We start from the raw sequence: 25,831 nt of genomic DNA on the forward strand, positions 1-25,831 counted from the left end.
CATCCGACCCATTGGCCGGAATATCAAATGTGTCTAAAACTATGAGTCAGATTATGAAAGTGATCACTGTTTAAAAACTTCTTCCTAATAATACAAATATATTGCTACGGCCTTCAATTTCACATTTAGATGTATCGACGACGTTTTATTTATCAATAATTATAATATTCATTCATATGTCGATTCGATATATCCTTGTGAAGTCGAAATAAAATACACCACATTGTCGTACACTTCTTCATGCTTAAATGTTTTGCTGAAAGTAGATATCAACGGCAAACTGACAACTTGATGACAAAACGGATTACTTTAGCTTCTCTATCGGCCCGTGTTTATGTAGCAATATCCCATTATCATCTGCATATGATGTTTATAGGTTTTCTGAATACTAGATCAAACTCAAAGGTCAAGGTCACAAGGGTAAAAATGATGATACCAACAGTCTTGTCAAATAGAATATGAATATGGAATATGGGTCGTATCACCCATGATTTTAAAAGTTATAAACAAGGTTCAAGTTTCAGACAAACAGGAAAAACAAGAGGTACTGTGAGCAATGTTCACTACGAATACCCCCCGCTTACCCCAATCTCCCAAAGGGTGTTGGTAATAGGTATAAATTACCTCTTTTCTGAGTGTAAAAAACAAATGGCATGACAAACTGAACCATATTACTACTTCAATGTCCAGTGTGTTTGACCTTTGACCCCAAAATCGATAGAGCACATCTTCATCCCATGGGTAGTCCATATGTATGATATGGTGACTGTAGGTGGAAAGGATAACGCTTTAGAGCCCGGAAACCATATTGCTACTTCAATGTCCAGTACGCTTGACCTTTGACCTTTTGATCCCAAAATCGATAGGGAACATCTCCATCCCATGGGTAGTCCATATATATGATATGGTGACGGTAGGTGGAAAAGATAATTCTTTAGAGCCCGGAAACCATTGCGTCTACAGACGGATGGACGGACAGACAGACGGACGGACAGACAGACGGACAACCCGATTCCAGTATACCCCGTATAACAATGTTCCTCAAAGTTGGAGAGGCATCAAAACACTTTAATGAATACAATTTAAAAACACTTGTTAATTGATATGATTTAATGTCGTCCTGCTAATCTTGAAAAGAATTTGTTTCAATTACCTGTATCTCCTAAATTAGACTTTCATCTCCTATTATTGACAAACCTAAAAGGTATGTTTTGGGTCACTAAATTAAAGAAAAACTACACTTTGTACTACCTGAAAAATACTTGCATATCAATTTGACTAATCATTTCCTTGATGTCTAGAGAAAAATATTTTTAAAAATGTTCCCTATGCAAGGTGAAGATAACGAACAGTGATCAATCTCATAACTCCTACAAGCAATACAAAATAGATAGTTGGGCAAACACGGACCCCTGGACACACCAGAGGCGGGATCAGGTGCCTAGGAGGAGTAAGCATCCCCTGTTGACCGGTCACACCCGCCGTGAGCCCCATATCCTGATCAGGTAAACGGAGTTATCCGCAGTCAAAATCAGTGTGCCAAGAACGGCTTAACAATCGGTATGAAACACGTCAGACAGCATTTGACCCAATGCAAGGTTGTATTGACGAACTAGATCGTTATAGCGACCATAGAATTTGCGAAATGCTGACTTCAATCGAGACTGTTGAAATCCCTGTACCATCTTCCCATGTCAAACTTTGATTCCCTATCCTGGTCCCATCCTTCCCCAGGGTCATGGTCATGATTTAAACCAACTCGAAGCTGCTCTACCTAGGAAGGTTTGCAGATAAATGACTTTTCGTACCTCCGGGAACCGTGATTTCAACCAACTTGAATGTACACTATGTCAGCAAAATGTCAGGCAAATTTAAACTTTTCTACACTAGACTATCAGGAGAACGTTTAAGTGGGTCATTCAAATATTCTAAAGATAGTCTGGACCACACCCTACTTTAGTCTTTTCTTGAATATTTTCCCTTTGAAAGGGGTATAACTCTGTGTTTGAACACATTTGATTTTTATTCACTCAAGTATGATTTATTGCAAGTTTTATTGGAATTGGCGAATTCGTTCTGGGAAAAGTACAAATTGTTAAACGTTTAGAGACGGACAAACAGACGGATGGGCTCTGGACAAAATGTGGAAAAAGATCACTTAATCGTCTAGCTCTAAAAAGAGGAACTTACGTATTTTTTTCACTTTATCTAGAATGTAGTTCTCTCCTTCGTCACTGTCTTCTCTATCCTCCACCATTGTATGACGTATTGCATCAATTCCAAGTCTCTTGATAAAGGACTCCTCATTTATCCATGCTTTTCAAGAATCAAGTACATTGTTAAAAGTTCAATGTGATATGCATTTGGAGGGGCTTTTGGGATCCATTTCTTTAAAAGGTAGTAAATTTTACCGCAAGTTAGTCCGATTAATAAAGATGCGTAAGTATTTGGATTGGCCTAATTGCGTTATAAAGCGAAGTACGACTGGACTTCAATCTCAAAATAACCTAAACATTAAATTTAAAAATATCTTAGTTGGAGACAAAATTTTAGGACGTGGATGCCACATTTTTCATTCCTTGGAAACTATGATAACATAAATTGGATTGAAAATGAAAAGTGACGATATCGAATAGTGATCAAGCTCACAACTCCCATAAGTAACATGATATAGAGAGTTGGGCAAACACTGACCCCTGGCTACTATCACAATTTTTAAATTATGTCCAATACAGCGAAAAACAAATGTAAAGTGGGGGGAGGGGGCAATATATCTCAAATCTAAACGTCGTGATAGAAAATATACAAGTTCCTAGTATTTTAACAGTTCTGATTTACAATCAGAATAAGACCCAAAAATATATATTAACCTATCTGTCCATTGTTTTTGGTGTTTTACACTGTGATTCTCATAACGTCAACACCATGACGTAAGCATCATGACGTTATTTAGTTTTCATGCTGAAAAACAATACAAAAATTAAACGACTGTAAAACGATAACTAGAAAAGATATTGTTTTGAAATAAATTGTTCAATGACCTATAAATCTTAGAGCATCATATATGAAAGTCTCCTTTATTTTTTGCGAAAGGGCCGATTTTAGTACTTTGTGGCTGTAGTCCTTTATTTACATTGATAGTTCGGTTAACGCATTTTTGGTTAAGCATTGACAAAGAAAATTAGCTAATCATACATACATGGACGAACAGTTTTTTTTTAAAACAAGCAGATTATGAAGTTTTATACTAGAATTAAAAAATATTCTACTTCAAATGAAAATCAATGATATTGTAAATTATATTCTATTAAATATGTCTATGCCTGTGCACTGTATAGAAATGATAATTCATACCATTAATATATAAATGCATACATATCACTCGTCTGCAAAAAGAAATGATGTCATAACTCGAGCATGTATGTAGAAAGCGTCGTCCACTAATGATGAATAATACTCTAATGTTTTTCCCCAATAAAGGACGATAAAGAACTGATATAATGTATATATTTTACTGTGCTTAAATGTTAATTTTGTTCATGAAAATCAAAAAATGTTGCGAGATAATGGTATGGTTTCTGCCTCTTTTATTGTTTGCAGGTAAAAATTAGCGGGTAAGAATAAGAAAAAAAGTTTCAATCAATATGCATGAAATTTTGTATAAAGATTTAGTATTTTCGGCAATAATTTAAAAATTGAATCTCCAACCCCACTCTTTTAAGTTTCATTTTGAATTTCATAAGAAGACTTGAAAAAAATTATACGAAATTTAGAAATGGACTTTACTCCTAATATGTCATACTAAAGGCCAAGGTTTTCAACCGGTTGGTTTTCCTCAGGCAAGTTAAGTGAGGGGCGGAAGTAATTTAAGGCAGGTGTGAAGCTTCAAGGCCGAGAGAACCCTGCTAGCTTGTATATGTACAAATACACGGAATATTATCTGTGTTACCTGCATTACCTGTACGTTTTTGTATGATTGAAAACTCCATGGTAGTGGGCTTTTTTTTTTTTTTTGCAGATTAATCGAAACGTTGATAATTAAATCTAATGAATCAAACGTAAAAATTAAAGCTCGATAAATTTATTTTATATAAATGACAACCTTAGCCATTGGAAACTTAGGCAAACTATTCGTTATTCAAAGTTTTTTGTATTCATTTGACTGCCTTTGTTCGTCGGATACCCAGTATCTGACGATGTTTGACTGCCAAACATACAGTTTCCGACGAGAGTTTCTGCGTACTGTGGTAGATTGTCTGGCTATGTACAGTTGATGTCCCATGTCCCATGATGACTATATATTCCAAAACAGCTTAGAGAGTTTTATTCTGTTTGAATTAGTTTTTTTCTGGACGCACACCAGAATTCTCTGGCTACCTAAGTTGTCTTTGTGACTCGATATGGCCATAGCGCATGGCCTACACAAACAGGACATTCGCATTTTCCAACAGTTCCTTAAAAACTGGTATAGACGAAGATTTTTTTTTCTTCCTATGGATCCCAATCCAACCATTAAACACAAGAAAGAGTCCTTATTGCGGCTAATTTTTCTTCCGATAAGTTGAACTTTTGCCGCTTTGTTTCAAGGGGAAAATTACGCTTATAAATTTTCAACTGAGTGTAAACAAGATTTCCTTAGCATACAATGCATTTACTCATAATTAATCTGTTTAACATTAAATCGATCTCCGTGTAAATTATATTCAACAATTCATAATAATTATCAAAACCCTAACCCTAACCCTATATTATTTTATAATTCATGTACTGATTGTTATTATTGTGTGAATCTCCCTACATGAAAAAACCAAAACCGTTTCCCTATCAAGCTGGACTACGCGGTCAGCATCAAACGATTACACGGACGCCTCGATCGCCAGTTAAGATAGATAAGTAGCTAAGTACTTCGTTACTAGCTTGAAAATACGGATGTATATTTAATTGCTGTTACAAAATTTAGAAATTCATTTCAAAATTAAGGATTATCTCCCTCATGCATAGCTCTTATTCTTGGACGAATTTGGCTCCACTTTTTTGGCACGCTGTTTTTTGGCTATATTTAGCTCTAAAACTTCATAGTTATTTCGGATTTCAAAGATTTCGGTTGAGCATGACTGAAGAGACATTATTTGTCGAAATGCGCATCTGGTGCATCAAAATTGGTACCGTATAAGTTTTACATAAGGTATACACAAAGACTAGAAGCTAAAAGTCCATCAATTTCTAGCATCCAATCTTAAGCTTAATTTTTCCTGATTGACAAGGGTTCACAGACCAGGTAAATTTCAAGGCGGTGCTTATTTTCTCGGCCTTTAAGCTCTCAAATGCAATACCATGAACTTTTTCGCATATCAAGTACAAAAAGATTATCATTTATTTCCTTAACTTGCATTAACTTGTTTTACTGTATTGTTAGAATAGATCCGTATATCTAACTGATTTGTAATGCCTACGTTGTTTTGACACCAACATGTAAATCAAGTTTAATTGAATAAAGTTCAAGTGCAAAAATATCATGTTTGGGATACTGTAGCTCAATAACAAGCCTTACGATCGCAGTTTTTGTTTTTAATTTCCTAATTCTCCTTCAGGGTAGAAATCAAAAATACACCCACCCACCCCTCAAAAATGACTTTGCTCCAAATCGCAGGTGTGAACCTCTTTAAGAAACAACTATATGCCTAATAATTCATCATATTTCCGTTTATTTTTGTCTACGGGTTTTTATCGTGTCTTAGTAGTCTTTCCTCTTGCTCGACATTTTCTGATAACAAAAATCAATACCCCATGTCTGCGTTGTAATTGTTTACATGATATCATCCCATCCATCCTTAAATCATATAGAAAGAACCATATTCAAATTTTCAAAATGAAAATGTCACGTTCCATATATACAATTTGCTGCTCACGGATACCATTTCATTATTTAAAGAATTGTAGCATTATGACTTGGGTCATACGATGTCAGCGTGTGATCGGAAGGATCCACCAGGAACCGCATGATACCACCAGGATATCTGTATACAGTTCAATAACGCAGCCCTGGAAAAGATCACTGGTGGATTACCGTTGTAAAATTAAATATTTACCCCAATACACTGGTAACCCATAATTCGATGCAAAGTGTAATGATGATAATATAGTGTATTGTACAATAAACTTTTCAGAGTCTACCCAACTCTTGATTCCGTCCCATTGTACACTCCTATTAATGATATATTAATGTGGTTAACGAAACATTATGTAAGCCGTACACAATCAATCTGTCACGGTAGCTCAGTGGTAGAACTTTTGCTTCGTAACTGGGAAATCGTAAGTTCGAAACCCCGCTCGTGCAGTTGCCGTGTCAAACCTCAGACGTAATAAGAAGCAGTGAATCCTCCTTCATCAAACGCTCTGGATTTAGAAGTGAAGTTCATGGCTTTTTCGGATATGACCTTCAAAATGGAGGTCTCCTATTTGGGTAGGAGCTGGCATGTTAAAGAACGTACACTGCTACGGCCTTGGGCGCAAAGCATATATCTAAATTTGTAATACTTCACCGACTGATGGTGCCGTCTCCTTATGAGTGTAAAATCCCCGACGGGACGTGCAACAAACAATGAACCAGAGGCTGTTCTTATGACTTTGTACATGTAAATGCAACATATGTTACAATTTTCGGTTACAATTATCAACAACACTTACCTGGATTTTGATTTTTTTTTTGGTCAAGATATAGATTAATGGTACACTTTTCGTCGCATTTGATTAAGTTCCATTAACCAAAAAATTCAACATATTCCATTTTGTCGATGTTTAAAATCCCAATTATTTTATCATTATTTTCATAACCTTCCTTTTCTGAATTCATGGTCGTGATGGTGGTTGTGAGGGTGTGGGTAGTAGAGTAATATTTCTTGTGCATGTCTCAAATAACTCCAAACTTTAAAGAGCCCCGGAAGTCATGGGTGCAAAAATGGTAAATTGGTTCAGAAATTCATTTAAAAATATAAGGACAAAAATTTATGATCGTGCGTGCATTCAATACCGAGATATTCGCCGTCAAAGTTAGCTATTTTTGCACCTGCCCGAAATCAATGAACTGAACTTCCGGTTTTACTATATTTAGCCATAATGACGTGTGACATCACAACCCATCAGTCTCAAACAGGGCAGTATGGCAAATGCGAACGATACATCCGTTTCTGTGGACGAAATCGACCTCCACATATCATTTGAAGCGTCTTCCTTTGAAGATTATCGTTACGAGTACGTACAGACATCGTCCCTTACCAATATGAGCCAGCTGCAACGGATTCTGACTATTTTGACGAGTTAAATGGGGAGAATGCTGAACGTGAACAACTTGAACATCGCCTCGGAAGCACGGAATGATAAGGCACCGTTAGACTGTTTGTTTATAAAATAAATTGGGAAATACGAAATTGATCAATCATTTTTAACTGTACATGATTCTTAATTACATTAATGATAAAATTACAGATGTCTAATGACCATATTACGCCTGTCCACGTCGTATTCACAGGAATCTGTAATTTTGTCTGTAAAAACAATGTTAGTGGTCGCGCTGGTGTGTACCATACCACCCCTTAGTAATTAGGGAGTGGTATGGTATATACCCTTAATTATCAATAGCCTTATTAATAATTACAAAATTATTTGTTCCTGTTGTGTATTTTCGCTCATTACTTCATTGGGAAAGAGCTGAAAAATAACATTGATTTTTCTATCCTCTCATATGACACCCCCTTTATACTGTTATAATTGTACTTACAATTTTTTCTAAGAATTTTTAAAAAATATCATCTAGAGGAGAGTTGTCTTATCTTTTCCCCATTATTGAGTTCTCTATTCTTTCACAAATTCACATGATTTACAAATCATTTTAGGAGTCAATGTGGATTATATTCCCATATGTCAGCTGCCAAGGAAATTGTATGCTGCACCGAATTGCCAAGGGTTGATGAGAAGTGGGGAGTCATTCAACAAGGAACTAGCCTGCTTTACTGAACACCCTGGGTTTTCATCAGTGTGTTTAGATGTGCATGAGCTCGAGACAACATAATACCAATACTGATCCCAGTATGGAGAAATGAGGGCAGCAATTGAAGAGCAAGTCAGTTTTTTTTCCATTGATTTAATCAATACAAAATCCACATGACCCCAATGGGTAAGGCTACCTAGGGTACAAGGTGCGATTCCCTCTACCCTCATGTGCTGTGACGAATTTCTTTGCCTCTGAGGAGTATCAAGGATTCAATGCACCTGAGTGATGGTATGATTTAGTTGAAGCAACTTTTTTTAAAAACAAATGTACTATTCATCCATGATGCATACAAAAAATTTCAAGCACAACATTCTATAAGAAATGACCCAAAAATAATACATTTATAAACATAATGGTAGTAAAAAATATCATAATTATAAATAAATACTGGCAAAACAGAATACTACAAAATATCAATTTTCTAGAAAGCATCAGCTACACAAACAATATTTTAAATAAAATGTTTCTGCACCAAGGAACGGGACGAGGACCCTGTTTTCATGTTCTCATTAAAAAAAAAAGTTTTATCATTTTTTAACTCTTACAACTATTATATATACTAAGCTAATACTACATATACTATGCTAATATTTCATTCTATAAAGTGTTTGCAAAAACACACTGTTGTATGCAAGACCAAACAGATTGTTATCCAACGGTCAGACTCTATATCATGGTTGTTCCCAGTCTTTTTTTTATTTATAAAACAAATAACAAAATTTGTTTTCACAACCTACTATTCTATATGGCTTTGGTTCAGATTTAAACAAAACCAAAGATAAAGGTGTTTCACAACGATTTAACATTTTTAAACAAGATTAAAATAGAGCACATCTGTATTACCAACATATTTTTATCTGCTTTCCTAGAATGTCCAAATAGCTAGTATTACGTTTTGCCCAACTATCTATTTTGTATTGCTTGCAGGAGTTATGAGATTGATCACTGTTCGTTATCTTCATCTTGCATTCACACGGATGTCTCTTTCCGACTGAACCTCTGTCTAAAATGTAGCACCACTTCTTCTTTATCAGGATGGAAAACTTTACTGCACATTGGAGGTGGTTTAGCTGGCAATGAGTATGGTAATAGTTCTGATGACCCATGAAAGGCCAAATAAGTCTCTTTCATCAGGACTGATGGGCTGGAATAAATGGACACTATTTAAATTTTATGTATGCTTTATATCCTAATAAATAAATTTTTGATAAATAATACATATTCTCATTAACATTGGTATTGCTGTTTTAAACTTGATTGAAAGAAAAGTGACAAATGCAAAAATAGTGAAATGTCATGCCATTTAATTTTGATATGAATTATGATAGTAGATTATCTTTAGAAGTACATTCTTACTAATTGTTGGATCAACAGGCTTCCTACGAACACTGCATTCCCCACGCTTGAACTTCGAGAAGCTGATTTTAAATTGTTGGTCCCCCTCCTTCGTTATGACATGAAGCCTTGAGAAATTCTCATTAAAATGTAGAGCAGCAATCATCAACCTTTCCCAATAAAAAAAGATAAAATAAGTGTTACGATAGTGCTTTATAATGTATTTACTGTAATTATATTATTATTTTGAAACAAAATGTCCGCATGTAAATATTGAAATAATTTGCAGTGGGGGGATCCATATCATGCACAGGGGGGGGGGGTGGGTATCCCGAAGGTCGGAACCCTCCCCTTTCATCAGAAAATTTTGCTAAAAAACACCCACACATATAGATGGTGGAACCCTCCTTTCACAACTAAAAAAAACCACTCCCTTTCCAAATTTCCTGGATCTGCCCATGATTTGTGTAAATTAAATTAGTGAAGAGGGGTTTCCATCATATGTCATTTTTGGAAATAATTTAATTTTCATTAACGTATAAATCCAAAGGATGTACATGTAGGAGTTATAACAGGGGTTACAGGCCACCCACTCTACAGCCTTCACTTGATTGATCAGAATTGGTATCTTTGCAATGTTAACATTTAATCGTGTTGGAAAATATTATTGCCCACTAAAAGAGTAATAAAAGTCTACGTATATTTAAATTATGCAAAGTTCTTGATCACATTACTAAGATAGGTCAGTGGATCTATATGACAGAATATGTTTAAACGACAATCTAATCCAGGGTCCTGATCAGATGGGGGCATGTAAGAAACTCGTTATATGGTACGGGTATTGTAACTTATAAAGTGAAAAAAAGCTAATCAACGTCACAGACTACAATAAAAATTATAAACTTTCTTACCGATGGAAATCTCATAATAAAGTAACACACACGACGTACGCTATTTTTATCCAGCTTGACGGCAGCCTGGTGCTTGGGTTTAGGCTCTGGCGAAGAGAAAAGGGCAAGGCTGAGGTCGTCCACTTTCCTCTTAGGATAAAGCGATAGAATCGCACCAGGCAGAAGCGGTTTTTTTTCACAGGAATTGCAAATTCTCTCATCAGTGAAAACTGAGCCTCGAAACATTCGTCCAGGAAATGCGCACTACAAACAACAGTATACTGTGACGATCATGTCCAGTCTGCATGGGTCAGCTCACAAATCGAGTCCATGCAGCTCTCTGTCGCTCGTCCTTTGTGGACGGAAACGGTGTCCGAGGGCCTGTTGTTGCATCCTGCAACTACACATATGTGTCTCTTACTCTTACTTGCCATTTCTCTTCGAATATTTTCTTCTCTTATACTCTCGTCTTGTTGTGAAGAAACTGCCAATGATGGGTTGTGACGTCAGATCCGGTATTACATTTTCAGTCTCGTTTTCGGTATCGTAAAGGTGTGAATTTACGGTAAAGGTTGTTTTTGCCCATTATATCGTTTGTTGATTAAGAAATAACTCAAAGAATTTTACTATCGGTATTTATTTTTAAAAATACATAAGATAAACCAAAATGTATTGTTGACTTCCGGGACACTTTAATTTCTTAAATTGTGTGGGAGAATTTCAATAAATGGATTCAATTCATAACTTCGACCTGATATGTTTATACCATTCACGTCCACGTTAGAAAAAGCAAGGGGCTGTTACCAAATACACGTGCACCTTTAAGTGCATTCACTAGACTTGCTCATGCCTTTATAATTGATATAATCATTGCTGCCTTTAATAGGTTTTAGTAATGACAAATATATGTTTAATTATGGGACCAAACTTGTTGACAAAATATACCCAATATATACGTATTTTGTTATTTATACGAAACGATCCTGATGAAATAAGATATGGGTAAATCTCGAAGCCATGCACTAAAGGAGTTGAGGTTCAATATATTGTTGGTTTGGGGATAGGGTTACCCTTACCCATGTGGGAAATGCTAACTATAACAAACTAAGAATGTAGGGGGAAGTATCGCCATCATTATTGTTTAGGGTAAGGGGAACAATATAACCACTATTCCCGGGAAAAGGGAAAAGGGAAAGATATCAATCTATAACATTTGCCATTTCTAGATATGGGTGTTTTACTTCTCCTTAGATCAAATGCTTTAATCGAACTCGCTAATCCAGCAGTTGGTCATCACATGTACATAGTGTGTATAATTACCAAAACTAAGTTCTTCCACTAAACATATGACTGGTTATATATGCAACATATATGTACATAGTGTATGAGAAAGGGTGCTATTTAAACATGGTATTATTATTTATGTTCCATTCAAGTTTTTAGAGAACGTGTGTTCCCAGTTCTTTTCAGTATAAAAAGCAAATCACTGAAAATTAACGCAGAAGTCCTTTTCCGAAATATTTATATATTACGACATGTTTATTGTTTGGGTAGTTTTATCGACAGTCATCTCATCGTCAAGTTATTGTATAACATAATACGATATGTCTAACAATATGACACTTAATAAATGGTTAATCTTCTGAATAAAACAATTCTAAAGACTTACCTATTGTTTTGTCCAAATTCTCAAGGATTAAAAATGATCCAAGAGCACTGTTGTGACTCAGGATACCGGGGGGCGCCTGTCGCTGTGATTCCAGTGTCTTTGTGAATTGTATTAACCGGCTCGTGGTATCGTAACCAAGATTGAATACATCATAGGGAAGGCACACTGGAATTATAAATTGCAATACTCATACAATACATCAGACACAAAATACCAAATTTCTTTGAAATAATAAAAAAAACCAGCAACTTGAATATGACTTCGTTCATGAAATGTGAATAACATTAGTAATCTGTAAATAAAACATTATCAACTATTCTTATTTAGATATTTCAATATATTTCAATCTATACGAGGGGAAAGAGAAGTTGTAAAGCTTAGAAATTTTATTGATATATTCATATACAAATAATTATTTTCTATTATGAATGCCATTTTGAAATACTGCATTGGCTTTCAAATCACAGATTATGTCTGTTATGGTTGTTACGAAGAGACACTGAAAAAAGGGCGGGTGTGCCAAACAGTTTCACAAGTTGAATTGTGTGTATGACCGACATTTGTACCGATGCATTATTCACACCTACGACGAATCGTCGTCTTTCCATATTCATGTAGCAATATTCCATTATCACCTGCGAATGGTATTTATATCTCTCAACTGAATCGATACGCAAGAGGGTGTTATGCGTCTGGTCAGGTTTCAAATCGAGGCAGCTGCTACTGACAAACAAGTCAGTGGTGCAGGACTTTTAACAGTCTGGTTTAAAGTCAGCACGTCGCAAATTGCACGGTCGTTATAACAATCCAATTTATCAATACAACCTAACATTGGGTTAAATGCTGTCTGACGCGTTTCATACCTATTTTAGGCCGTTTTTGGCACAATGATTTTGACTACAGATAATTCCGTTTACCTGATCAAGATATAAAGCTCATGGTGGGTGTAACCGGTTAACAGGGGATGCTTATTCTTCATTACCTCATTCTACCTTTGGTATATCCAGGGGTCCATGTTTCCCCAACACTCTATTTTGTATTTCTTATTGGAGTGTTGAGTTTGATAAATGTTCGTTATCTTCACCGTTCATATCCAAACATCCTCAAGGAACCTAGTATCAATTCAATTTTGTTTAAATCATGTCCGCATTGGATTGGATTGGGCCGCAATATTGTTTTATAGGAGAATATATGGGATGAATTTTAAAACTATTTTTTTCTGAAGAGCAACAATGTCATGATTAGTCAAACTGATACATAAGTATCTACAGGTAGTGCAGATTCCAGCTTGTTCAAATCATTGTCCAATAGTTCAGGATGAGGCCTCAACGAAGAATTAAAGTTAATGATGGATAAGGTGAAATCATCATGTTTATCATAAAGTTGAGTTGTTAGTTTGTCTTTAATATTTATACAACTCTGTGATGTCTTTTATTTTGAGGTCACGGGGATATATCGAATCGACATATGAATGAATGATGGTATATTCCTTAACGTCTCTCTCGAGAATTTTTCATTCATATGGAAACGTCACGAACACCGATGGGGGCCCTCAAATTTAGGCCTTTGCTCGGCTATTACGGCCTTTGAGAGGTGAGGGTTCTTTAGCGTGCCACACCTACTGTGACACGGGACATCCGTTTCTAAGGTCATCTCCGACGACCCGTGACATTCACACCTGATGCCGAGTGTTTGGCGATGGAACTGTCACTACCTGTTTGAACGACTTAGGATTGTCGCGGCCAGGATTCAAACCAGGGGCTTCCGCATGCGGGGCGAACGTTCTAACCACTAAAACACCGCGGCGGTTTATCTGAATAAAAATAGCATTGTTAATAAATAAAACGTCGTCGATATATCTAAATATCGCATTGAAGGTCATGGAAAGAGATTTTTCTTCTTATGTAGAATTTTTTTAATAAATACTGCTTCATTGATATATTGCCCATCCCCCTACATTCATTTATTCTTGACATGATTAACGATAGAACACGATACAGTACATGCACGATAGGATAGAATAGGATACACACACGATAGGATACACGCACGATAGGATAGGATACACGCAGCAGGGTTAAGGTGTCCCGAGTAAAGTTAAAACAAACATCATAAAATGTACCTCGGTGCACTTCATACTATATATGACGTCACAATATAAAAGTACGTCACGACGTACAGCCCTATAGTTGTATCGCGGGGAAAATGTTATATATAGAATATCGCACTCTAATGTTGATCTCGGACCTTGGATTGGCCCCGAGAGTTGATCTCGGCCCTCGCACTACCGGCTCGGGCCGAGATCACTCGAGGGGCAATCCCAGATCCGAGAACAACATTAGAGTGTGATATTGTTTATATCATATACCTAAAACACAACAAGTTGATAAACATTTTTTTTTTAAATGGGGGGGGGGGGGGTAATTGACCCAAACATAAATACATGGTATACGGTACAACGATGTTTCACTATTTTATTCCTTCAGTGAGTTTACTTTATTGTTTATGTTTCCAGTACTATTGGCATTGTGAAACATGCTAAAGTCTGGGTTTTGTAGCTTTATTCCACTGCTGATTAATCATGGACATCCCCTCATGTGGTCTAGAACCTGGACGTTTCAATTAACTGAACTGCTTGGCTGAGAAACTCGTCATATCTCTCGATGTGCTGTTCATGTACATGTATATACTATTAAGCAGCTCCTAGGGGCTTGCTAATGAATACTGAAATTGGAAATAAGTGAATTATTTTTATTTCTTTTGCGGATTTACCAAACTCGCCTGTTTTCATTATTTCATATAATTTGTAAGAGTTGTAAAACTTTGTTTACGTGGCGTCATCGTATGAATGGGAATGTTTACAGATCTGATGCTGCTATTTATTTGCTTAGGGAATGTTACCTTATACTGAAGTAAGTTTTTTTTTACCGTTTCCCATCTGTTTACCATCTATAAGTCGTTGAAAAACGTCGGAAGATATTGGTTCTGCTTTTCTTGTTTTATTGCCAAGTCCTCGGGATTTTAGATTTCAGAAATCGTTTTAAAGCAGTTTTCTACATCAAAATTACCGTAAATTAACATTTTGATCTCCATTAGGACCGGGAATTTCTAATAATGCTTTAGTATCACCTTCCATAATCCTCCTACTGTTTTCTGTCGCCTAGAATGTTGATTGTTTTTAAATGAAGTTAAACGTGTTATTGTTCTAAATAAACAATTGTTACTTGGGTTACCCCCTTTGCTTAGATACTCGCTACAATTTGGCGCTGTTTTTTGAAAACGTTTTTATTTAATTTTTCTGCTTAAATTAAATTTTGTCGTCGAAGAAAGTATTATATTTGAAAAATATTGTGTCTAACATCATTTTTGTCATGTAGTTATGTTAGATTTCAAAAGATTAAAGAAGAAATAGCCATTTGAAATTTGAGGGCGAGACAGCCCCTTGACAACGGGCCGAGACAGAGATATATCGGCCCTTAGGGCGAGACAGCCCTACCTACTTGCAGCTGTCTCGCCCTAGCCAATATAGGTATATCAGGGCTGATACACTACTAGGTATATGATATAATATGTTCTCGCTATTTATTGCCGTTATCTAGTGTTCAAGCTGTATGTGTTTTAATCTGTTTGTCAGATGACCCCCCCCCCCCAACAAAAAATGTCTTCGATAATATATAAGTCTCATATATTTATATATAGTATGTGCACGGAAGACTGTAATCTTTACATCACTTTGTGACCTTGATATCGCCCCCGATGTGTATCGTCATTTGGAATAAAGAAAATCAACGCATGTACATATCGACTCGTTACAGGTGAAAGATGACGATATTTTATTTCGACCGAGGCATATTCAAAAAGGTAGCTAATTGCAGATTTAGGATTTTGATACAGAAGGTACAATATTTTTCCTCGTTTTGATACGATTTGGATGTGAATTTGGAAAATGCCCAACATTTGAGTTGAGATTATGGAAATTGCTATATTTGAGAGGATATTGTACCGATGTGTATCACTCTTTAAATTTACCATATCGATGTCGACATATCAAGCCCAAGCTGTAAATGATTTGAGTGCATCTTTCACCTGTACCGAAGTGATAAACAACTAAAAGTCTAGCGGATAAAAATAGCTCTAGGTCACTTGTATGACGATGTAATAGGTACGCAAAGGATTTCCCCACGTGATACGATGTTTTTTTAATGTATTGACAAACAATTTTTACTAACAATAAGCGACGCTTGAAAGAATTTTACTTTTATATGAATATGCTGTTATTACTTGTTATTTTACTCGGGACACCTTAACCCCGCTGTGCACGCATGATAGGATAGGATACACGAACGATAGGATAGGATAGATTCACGATAGGATAGGATACATGTACGATACAATATGATAAACGCACGATAGAATAGGATACACGCACGATAGGATACACGCACGATACGATAGGATACACGCACAATACGACAGGATACACGATAAACCTGATAAACGCAAAACCTAATAAACGATCTTCTTGATAAACCTGATAAACGCAAAACACGATATACGATCTTCACGATAAACGGAGAACCCGATAGAAATGTTGTAAATTTAAAAGCAATTTAAACAAAACGAAATGTTGATACTTACAACATAATTACATTATGTTGATAATAATACACGGTCGTACTGGTTTAACAAATATTTTTCATTCTATTTATTTTTACTACGCCATCACAGCTAAAATCAGAAAACGAAACTATATACGTGTGTGAATTTCTCAGTCAATGATTCTAAAACGTATATGGTCACCTAATGTTTAATCTATACATTATACACGGAATGAACTAAATGTAATATAATTTAGTGACATCATGTCTCGGTAGTTTTCTAATTCTAATATCTATCACATTGAATGTGAAATAAATCCAAGTAATAATTTGTGTGTACCTAGGATGTGGTTATTTTGCATCAAGCTCTATGTTCAACGTTCATTCAATAATTACAATTATTTTCATCATGACCGCTTAAAAAAAATCCAATCTACAGCACCATATCTTCATACGTTAGATATTTCTAGAATATGAGTGATAATTGATGGGCATAAGTAACTTGAACATATTTATTTGAATTGATATTTTAATAACAAAGTATAAATGAACTATTAAAAACGGCTTCGATTTTGGAACACTTAAAAAAATTCGTGTGTAGTATGTAAAAAATCAAATAATCATCAAAACCGGCATTAATTTCAGTATCTACCCGCACGACTATTGGTACATAGTACAAATGTCATATACACGTACATATGTGAGAAAGAAAAAAAAAGAACGCTGACAGCAGGGTCCTGCCCAGTTGAACAGACGTTTGGGACATGCAACACCCTTGTACCCTTTTAAAACCTAAATCTTCTACATGTGTGAAATACAATGTCCCTGAGAATGTTTGCTGCCAAAGCAAGGGTGATACACAAAATCAGATATAAGGACGCGCATAACTTCAGTAGTTGGTACATGTATATAAGTAGAATACAGGTGGAAAAATCAGTAGAAAAGGAGCCTTTATTAAAATATACGTAATAAACAATGCGATTTACTGATTTTTCCTTTCAAATCGAACTTCCTATCTCTCTGTATGGGTTAATTACAAATATTTGTTTCTTGACAAGCAAATGTTTATAAACTTCAGATGAAGGAGCAATCATATTTTTTGTCCTTCGTTTGCTCAGCAGAACAACTTTCCAGACAACTTAAAATGAAATTGTGATAAATGTTCACCCACTCTGCACAGAAAGATGGCACTTTTTCTGTTTTAAACATACTGTCTTTCCTCGATTCCTAAAAATAACCTCTTTAACAAAACGAATACAGTTGGTACTTTTTCATTAAATTTGATATACAATTCCGATAGTCCCCGAAGCTATACGGTAAACGATTTTCACGATAAACGGAAAAGCTGATACAAGCAACACATGATACAGGATAGACCAGATAAACGCAAAACACGATAGAAAATGGAAAACCTGATAAACACAAAACACGATATTATAGGATACACGCACGATACGATATGATAAAAACACGATAGAACACGATATGAATGTCAAGAATAACGTTGCTGGTACTGTAACACTTTACAAAGTTTTTTACCCCTCTGTTCGATATAATTCAAAAATCGTAATTAAAAATTAAAACGCCATGCGATGAAAAGACAACAGCAAGTAGCATTGTTTTATCGTCTACCACAGAAACGAGTTCTTTTTTTAAGTTGCATATACATTCGTATCAATTTCCATTAAATTGATATTAATTGAGGACAAAAAGAAAGATAACTCTATAATTTTGGTTAAATTTGAGTAATTATAGTAAACAATTAGGAAAATGCGTTTTTATAACATCCCCATCCTGAACCTTTTGTTTTCATATTGATAGGTAATATAAATTGTTATTTAGAAAAAGTCAGTCCAAAGGTGTTGTTGAATAAAAAAGGGTGGATGTATAGGCTAGAGTGCGTCAACCTTTTGAAATTGAATGGAAAGAAGATGTGTTTGTGAAACAAATGCCCCCGATAATGGCCAACTCCAAAGATGGCTAAGTTCACAAGGGCAACTATCTTGGTACCAGTAGAAAGATCTTGTCAAAAGAAACGGTTATATATAATATGAAAGCTCTAATATTTACCATTTAGAAGTAATAACCAATGTAAAAAAAAAAATTAAAAGTTAAATGTCAACGTCAAAAGGATTAAACCCAACGGAAAGGTCTTGTCACAAGAAACACTCATGTGAAATATCAAAGCTTTACCACTTATTGTTCAAAAGTTATTAGCAAGGTTAAACTTTTCAAAAGGTAGGCCAAACTCCAAGGTCAAGGTCACATGGTAATAAATGTTAGTACTCATGGAAAGGTCTTATCACAAGGAATATTCATTTAAAATATCAAAGCTCTATCACTTATTGTTCAAAAGTTATTAGCAAGGTTAGAGTTTTCAAAAAGTAGGTCAAACTCCAAGGTCTGGGTCACGGGGTCAAAAATGTTGGTACCCACAGAAAGGTCTTGTCACAAGGACTACTCATGTGAAATATGAAAGCTCTATCATTTACTGTTCAAAAGTTGTTAGCAAGGTTAAAGTTTCAGACAGAATGACAGAATTACAGATTTACAGAATTAGAGAATGACAGACAGGACAAAAACAATATGCCCCCCCCCCCCCCTGATCTTCGATTTCGGAGGCATAATGATAAAATTCTAAAGCAAGCGTATCATAAGGATAATTTTGCATGAGTTGAATATATGATTCAAAATGTATTGATTGTGTCATTTTAGAGCAGAATTTTAACAGTTAACAGTTGTCATCCCTTTGTAAAAGGTGATGTAATGGCCTACATTTTTCACAATACTATGCGAGTTATTTCCCCATTATTACAGATGGCGCGCAGCATATTGTGGTCCTCAGTTGACGATGTCATATAAGGAATAAATGGAAACTTTACTATTTTTGATTGCAATCAATTGCTAGTTAAGGAAAATTTCTAAAACTTAAGTGTAATGACTTAAAAATAGTATAGCTGAGCAATATTAGTTCGGTTACTGATTACATTTACTAGTATATGTCTCCGGTGTAGTTTTCACACAATCAGTAAATATTGTAATGATGTAAGAAAGTATGTAAATATCAACTACTTCTCGACTTCTTTAGATCAGCAATTCTTCATTTTTTTTTTCTTCACTATTTTCGACAACCTATACACATACAATAAAATATGCCTAAAAACACATGTGCAACCAACGCATACATGTACATTGTCAATTTCCATTCTCTCACACTGAATAAAACTGAATGTTGTTGGATGTACACCAGGTGGCAATAAACAGAACATGGATTTAAAAAACCCAAAATACTTGTCAAGAATTATAGGGCAATATTATAAAGTCACTCCCCTTTTTTTCAAACGACGCAACGTGCGTGTAATTCAATCTTTAGAAAGTTAAATTTTGTGTAAAACATTCAACTTACAGCTCTTCTTGCACTTCAATTACTCAAATGAGCACAAAAACAATCATCAGGCACATAGCAACAACGGGTTTGTCCTCTTTTATTATTACATGCAAAGTAAATGCAAAGTTCGATCTATATATAAGCTGCAAGCCCCCTCCCCTCTTAAAACAGCATTGTGAATTATACATAGTGGGAAAGTAAAATTTAACCAATGAATGGAGCTGAAAGATCAACCCTTGCCGCCTTCTCTCTCGAGCTTTAGATTTTTTTTTAATGTACCTGTCTGGAATTGTAGGGGAATATCATGAAATCGCCTTCCCCTTCTTTTAACGATGCAACGTGCCTGATTATATGATATCTAGGTGTCTGTTGTTTTTAAAACAGATTACTACTGATATTCACGGTATCAACTGTATTATAAATTGGGCAGAAATAAAGTTTAAATACGTCTATAACATCTCCTCCCCCTCCCCCAACTTCACAGTTTGACAAAGTGCATATTTCAAAAAGTTTTCTCCATAAAATCGAAGAAACTAAACCTGATTTGTGTCATAGATAGAATACAACCTGTTGAAATTCAACATAATAAAGAATTTGGTAACGTAAGCTTTACTATACACTATTTGTTATTACTATTTATGTGAAACTTAGGACTGCGATCGTAAGTGCGCCCCCAACTTCCTGTGTAAGGGGAGTAACTGGAAAAATGTAGGTCATTAAAAGTATTTAATTAATAGACTTGTCAATCACTACATAATACATTCCTCTTTGCATTATACAAAACGTGCACGATCAAAAGAGAAACACTACCACATCACTAGAAAAGCTAGCTCACTAGCGAGACAGTAGAAGATCCCTATTTACTGTCTTAACGCATGCACTTTTTTACTGCTGTTCCTGCTCATCAACATTACAGACATAATTGATGAAGTCAGCTTAGCGCTTTTCAGTACTTTCCTAGTTTTTAAAGAAAGACAGTACATGACACGGGTTTTGTGTGTGTTCCTTGTAACGCGGTGGTACTAAAAAAAGGTCCAAAACACGGCGGACTTTTAAAATTGTCTGCATCTTTGAAGTCTTGTTTTTTCTGAACGAGCCAGACATCTAAGTCCACGGAGGATCTCCGTGGATGTCACATGTACCCCTTGGTGCCACAGTGCTCCTCCGTGTGATAAAACAAAGAAATAAAAGAAATAAATACTAAGCGAAAAGTTATTTGTGGGTGAAAATTAAAACGTATAAAACGGCAACATTTATATATCTATATCCTTTAATGATATATGTTATTGTAAATTCGTAATACTAATTCAATAAAAAAAGATTTATTTTAATAATCCTTGACTTATGTCGTCCGTTATGCGTTAATTTTTCACATTTATATGTTTGAAACGAAAAATCCTAAACATAAAGTGGGCAATGTCGCTAAATGGATTTTAGTTTTCTGTAAGTTGAAACCTCAACATGTTTGTAAATCGGGAATATTTCCATTGCACATATATATCAAGATATACATGCATATCCGTATGCAGACCTCCCCGCAGACTTTCAAACTTTTTTATGAAACGCCAAATTCTCATGTACATAAACACATACATGTGGTATTTCAAACACTTGTCGGTACATCGTGTAACAGCACGTGCAGCACGAGTTCACACAATAAATGAAAGATCTTTTCGCTGGGGAAGATGGAAAACAATAATTTTAAACATGCCTAGATTGTCCGCTTACATAAACATGTATTACGTAGATAAGCAAAATAGTGCCCATTAAACCTAATGAAGTTGTATAATTTAATTTTTTTTTTAAATTTTGAGTGAGAGGGCGTTAGATAGCTAGGCACGTAACATTATCAAATAATGTTATAGAACTTGCACCAGCCGAAAAAATTAACAGTTAAAGAAAAAAATGGGAAATTAAATGCAAGGTGAAAATAACGAACAGTGATCAATCTCATAATAAACATATACATTATAGGGCTCATGGCGGGTGTGACCGGTCAATAGTGGATGCTTACTCCTCTTAGGCACCTCATCCCACCCCTGGTGTGTCCAGAGGTCCGTGTTTCCCCAACTATCTATTTTGTATTGCTTATAGGCGTTATGAGATTTATCCCAGTTCGTTATCTTCACCTTGCATATATCGAAGAAATATGTCATCAAAAGAAATTGAAACGACATGACCATTTTTAGATTAGAATCACTATATTCAAACATGAGAAAAAAGTACCAATGCCGATAAGATTGATGGAAATTATTAAAGAATCATATTCTTGTTAAAGTTATGCCCTATTCATCAAGAAATTAGTTTCATTTGAAAGCATTTTACACTAAGGGAATGTGATTTTATGATTAGAATGTTCTCAATGACTACTTTTCTTTAATTCAAATCGGTTTGGTTCAATTTACAAAAAAATGTAGTGGTTCTGAATTTTGATCAAGTAATTTTAATTGCTTTTTAGAATATTTTTATCTGATATATCTTTTTTTCTGACTGGCATGTTGTTTGTATATTTGATCCTTAGATTTAAACAAGATGTACTGTGAGCAATGCAATGTAAGAATACCCTCCCCCCATAACCAAAACTCCCAAAGAGTGTTGTTAATAGGTATAAATTACCTCTTTCGTGAGTGTAAAAAATGTCTTATGGTATGACTATGTCAAAACCCTATAATCAGCTTTGACCTTGAGGTCAAAGTTCAAGGTCATATATAGGTCATGAAGTTACCCGACATATCGTCTCATGGTGATACACCCATGTGTCAAATATGGCATGCCTATGTCAAAGAACAAAGAAGTTATAGCCCGGACACGAATCCATTGTAAAAAAAAAACCCTTTAATTTTGACCTTGAGGTCAAGGGTCAAGGTCATATAGAGGTCGTGAAGGTACTCAACACATCGTCTCATGGTGATTCACCTGTGCGCCAAATACTGTATGCCATTGTCAAAGAACAAAGAAGTTAAGACCCGGACACGAATTAGCACAGAGTAACAAAGGGGCAGACAGATAGACGGACAGACAGAGTGATTCCCATATATCCCGCTGAACTTCGAAAATTGTACTCTAGAGTGTCTTTTCTTTAGAAACAAAAAACCGTTTGTATCATTCAGGGATAAATCACAAAAAAGTAATATAAAATACTTGAGAGCTTGTACCACTTTTTCGATGGTGAAATCATACTTTTTTGGTTTTAACGAGCTGCTAAATATGAAAATAGTGTAATGAGCTACCTTAACAGTCAGAGGCAAGTATATACCGAGTTTCATCAAAAATGATCCGATATCTAGCAATAATGGTCACATCTGAAAATTTTACAATTTCAAGTTTTTCCCAAATTCAAACTCATTTCAGTGCTACAACTTTTGTCCGAGTGGTAAAGCCTTGAACAAATTAAACTCTACATAATTAAGTTATCCTATTCTGCAAGATTGGTTCAAATACGATCAGTTGTTCTGGAGTTTTAATATCTACAATATCTTAGTATATTTGTGTAATTATCTCCCATTGCGTAAGAGTGGTATTACCTGCTCTGATAGACCCCGGGATGTCCTGGTGCACAACAGAAAGAAATTAACCAAGAAGTTTTCAAATATGACCCGAATTCTTAAACTTTTATGCACATTGCATGTCGCACGCCAACCCTTGACCAAATAATAAGATCGCTTGAGCTAACTAAAAAGGAGTGACGTTTACGTACTGTGGTGTTATCGTACTGAATCCGTATCCTCTACAATCTTTTGTAGTTGAAAGTTATACATAATCATAAGCCCTTTGCCCATACTCCTATCGTAGAACATATCATACGACCTCCGTATTGCTATATCAGTTCAGTAGACGACTTGGGATTGAACCATCCAAAACTGTACCACCGCTACAATAACCATACAGGCTAAGAGCACAGCGGACTCGGCATGATGAGAAACGTGTAGATATTACAGAGAATGGTTTATAACGACACAGAATGTGTTGATATCAGCGACGTTGTCGTCGGATTCGTCCAAACCTTGTGAAAAATTACACGATGATCGAATTTAATCTAAACATGATAACCTATATCTTCTAAATCATTTAAAAATTTGATACCGATATTTCCTACCTACCATCATCATGGAGCATCAGGAAAAATGTACATTAGGTTTTAAGAGTATTATAATATATTATATTAATAAGAGTACCCGTTAAATGAATGGACCATATCAAAAATTGTCTCCAGATATTAAATGTGAAGCAGTAAGTTATTACTTACCCAGGTAAAATGAAAATCACCGATTTATCTGTATTGATTTCAACATCTAATGATCAGATAAATATTCTACTGATTATAAAATTTTTCTCGCGTAGATGGATACCTGCTCAGTCGAGGTTATAGGTGACCAAACACTGTTATTAACTTGCTTCATACAAATTTGTAGATATATGATTGGACAATAAGAATGACACGACACATCGTTTCCAATACACCATCTCCCTGTAGAGAGTGATTGTACATTATTCAATGTTCCTCTCTAGCATTTTTAACTCGTATGGAAGCGTCTCGTGCAGAGTGTGTTATTAGATTGATAAATGTGACGTCACTTGCAAATCCTATTTGTGTTCAATCGGATCACGCGTCTGTCGTTTTCCGTAACAGGTAAGAAGACTCGGACGTGGATCGGAGCAGGAATTGCATCAAATCAATGCATTTCTTCGCTGGAAGCGCGCCTGTGGATGAAGTTAAAAGGCCAGAACGGAATCATGTATAATGTGTTATTTATATTTTCACCACGGATTCAGTTTTGGTATCATTAACGTCCTATTCACTCTAATACATAAACATATACGTGGAAATTGATAGTGGTAGAATACCTTAGATATTTATGATATCTTAGATGCATCTGAAAGCTCGCGTTTTATATTGTAACATACGACTGTGACGCCATAGTTACATTTGTGTGCACATGGCAACATACTCTGATGGCGCCGATCCACATACGATGTCCATTGGCAGTTGTGTAAATAGCCAATTAGTTACGGTTGATTAGTGTTATGTTATTGGCACCAGTGACATCACTTGCGAATCGAATTACATTCCGAAACTACAAAACACCGTATCCGTGCAGGAGTACATTGGTCTGACAGCTACCGTAGCTTACGTATTTACTTTCAGTGTACGTCTGAATTGAATTTCAAGGGTTTCAATGATGTATACGATTTGTTTCTTTAATGTAATTCTTCATATCTTTAACTGTGGTGTTTTGATACGGTGATTGTATGATGTTCAATGTAATGTATGTATAATATGGTGTTCAGTTGCACAACTGAGTGATATTTAGCCAAACGGTTACTGAAAACTGGGTAAATTTCCTAAACCTCTTTAGATGAATAAATTCGTTACACAGTCAGTTTGGAACAGTAATGATGGGACATCAGTTAATTTTCATAAGCGACTTTCGGTTAGAATCGGTTGCTGTGTCCGATGCAATTTTTACCGATTACATCTATAATCGGAAGATATGTTTTTATTCTAAAAAGCATATTCCATGTTATTCATTCACATAATTATGTATATCTATATGTTTACACATACATATAATGAAGTATTAAGTTATGCTTTTGACAAGTCCGTTGCAACCGTTATATATAATATTGCACACGCTGCTTAATTACATATTGTATGAACACAGGGAAGGAGGAAACGGGGTAATTATAATTGCACACGATATTGATTGGCCCGGACCGGACCCTATGAAAAATACTCTATGACTAAACGTACTATTTGTTATATTAGCGATGTATATTGGTGTATAGACCGTGAATATTATTGTTTTCTTGTGAGTGTTTTAGCTCAATAAGTTGAAACAAATTGTTGCGATATGTATTTGATGTCAATGGTAGAGATGTGTTAACATGAATAAAATATAT

General features: G+C 35.4%; 1 protein-coding gene across 1 annotated transcript in view; it reads right to left on the minus strand.

The window, feature by feature from the left end:
• LOC125652354 (uncharacterized) overlaps positions 1–25,831 on the minus strand; it is a 270,302-nt gene that overhangs the window by 204,602 nt on the left and 39,869 nt on the right. Inside the window, exon 7 of the mRNA XM_056159425.1 lies at positions 11,945–12,109. Coding sequence (XP_056015400.1) covers positions 11,945–12,109 — 165 coding nt within the window. The remainder of the gene's footprint in view (positions 1–11,944; positions 12,110–25,831) is intronic.

Source organism: Ostrea edulis, chromosome 3 (genome assembly GCF_947568905.1).
Source record: "Ostrea edulis chromosome 3, xbOstEdul1.1, whole genome shotgun sequence".
In the NCBI taxonomy this organism is placed as follows: domain Eukaryota; kingdom Metazoa; phylum Mollusca; class Bivalvia; order Ostreida; family Ostreidae; genus Ostrea; species Ostrea edulis.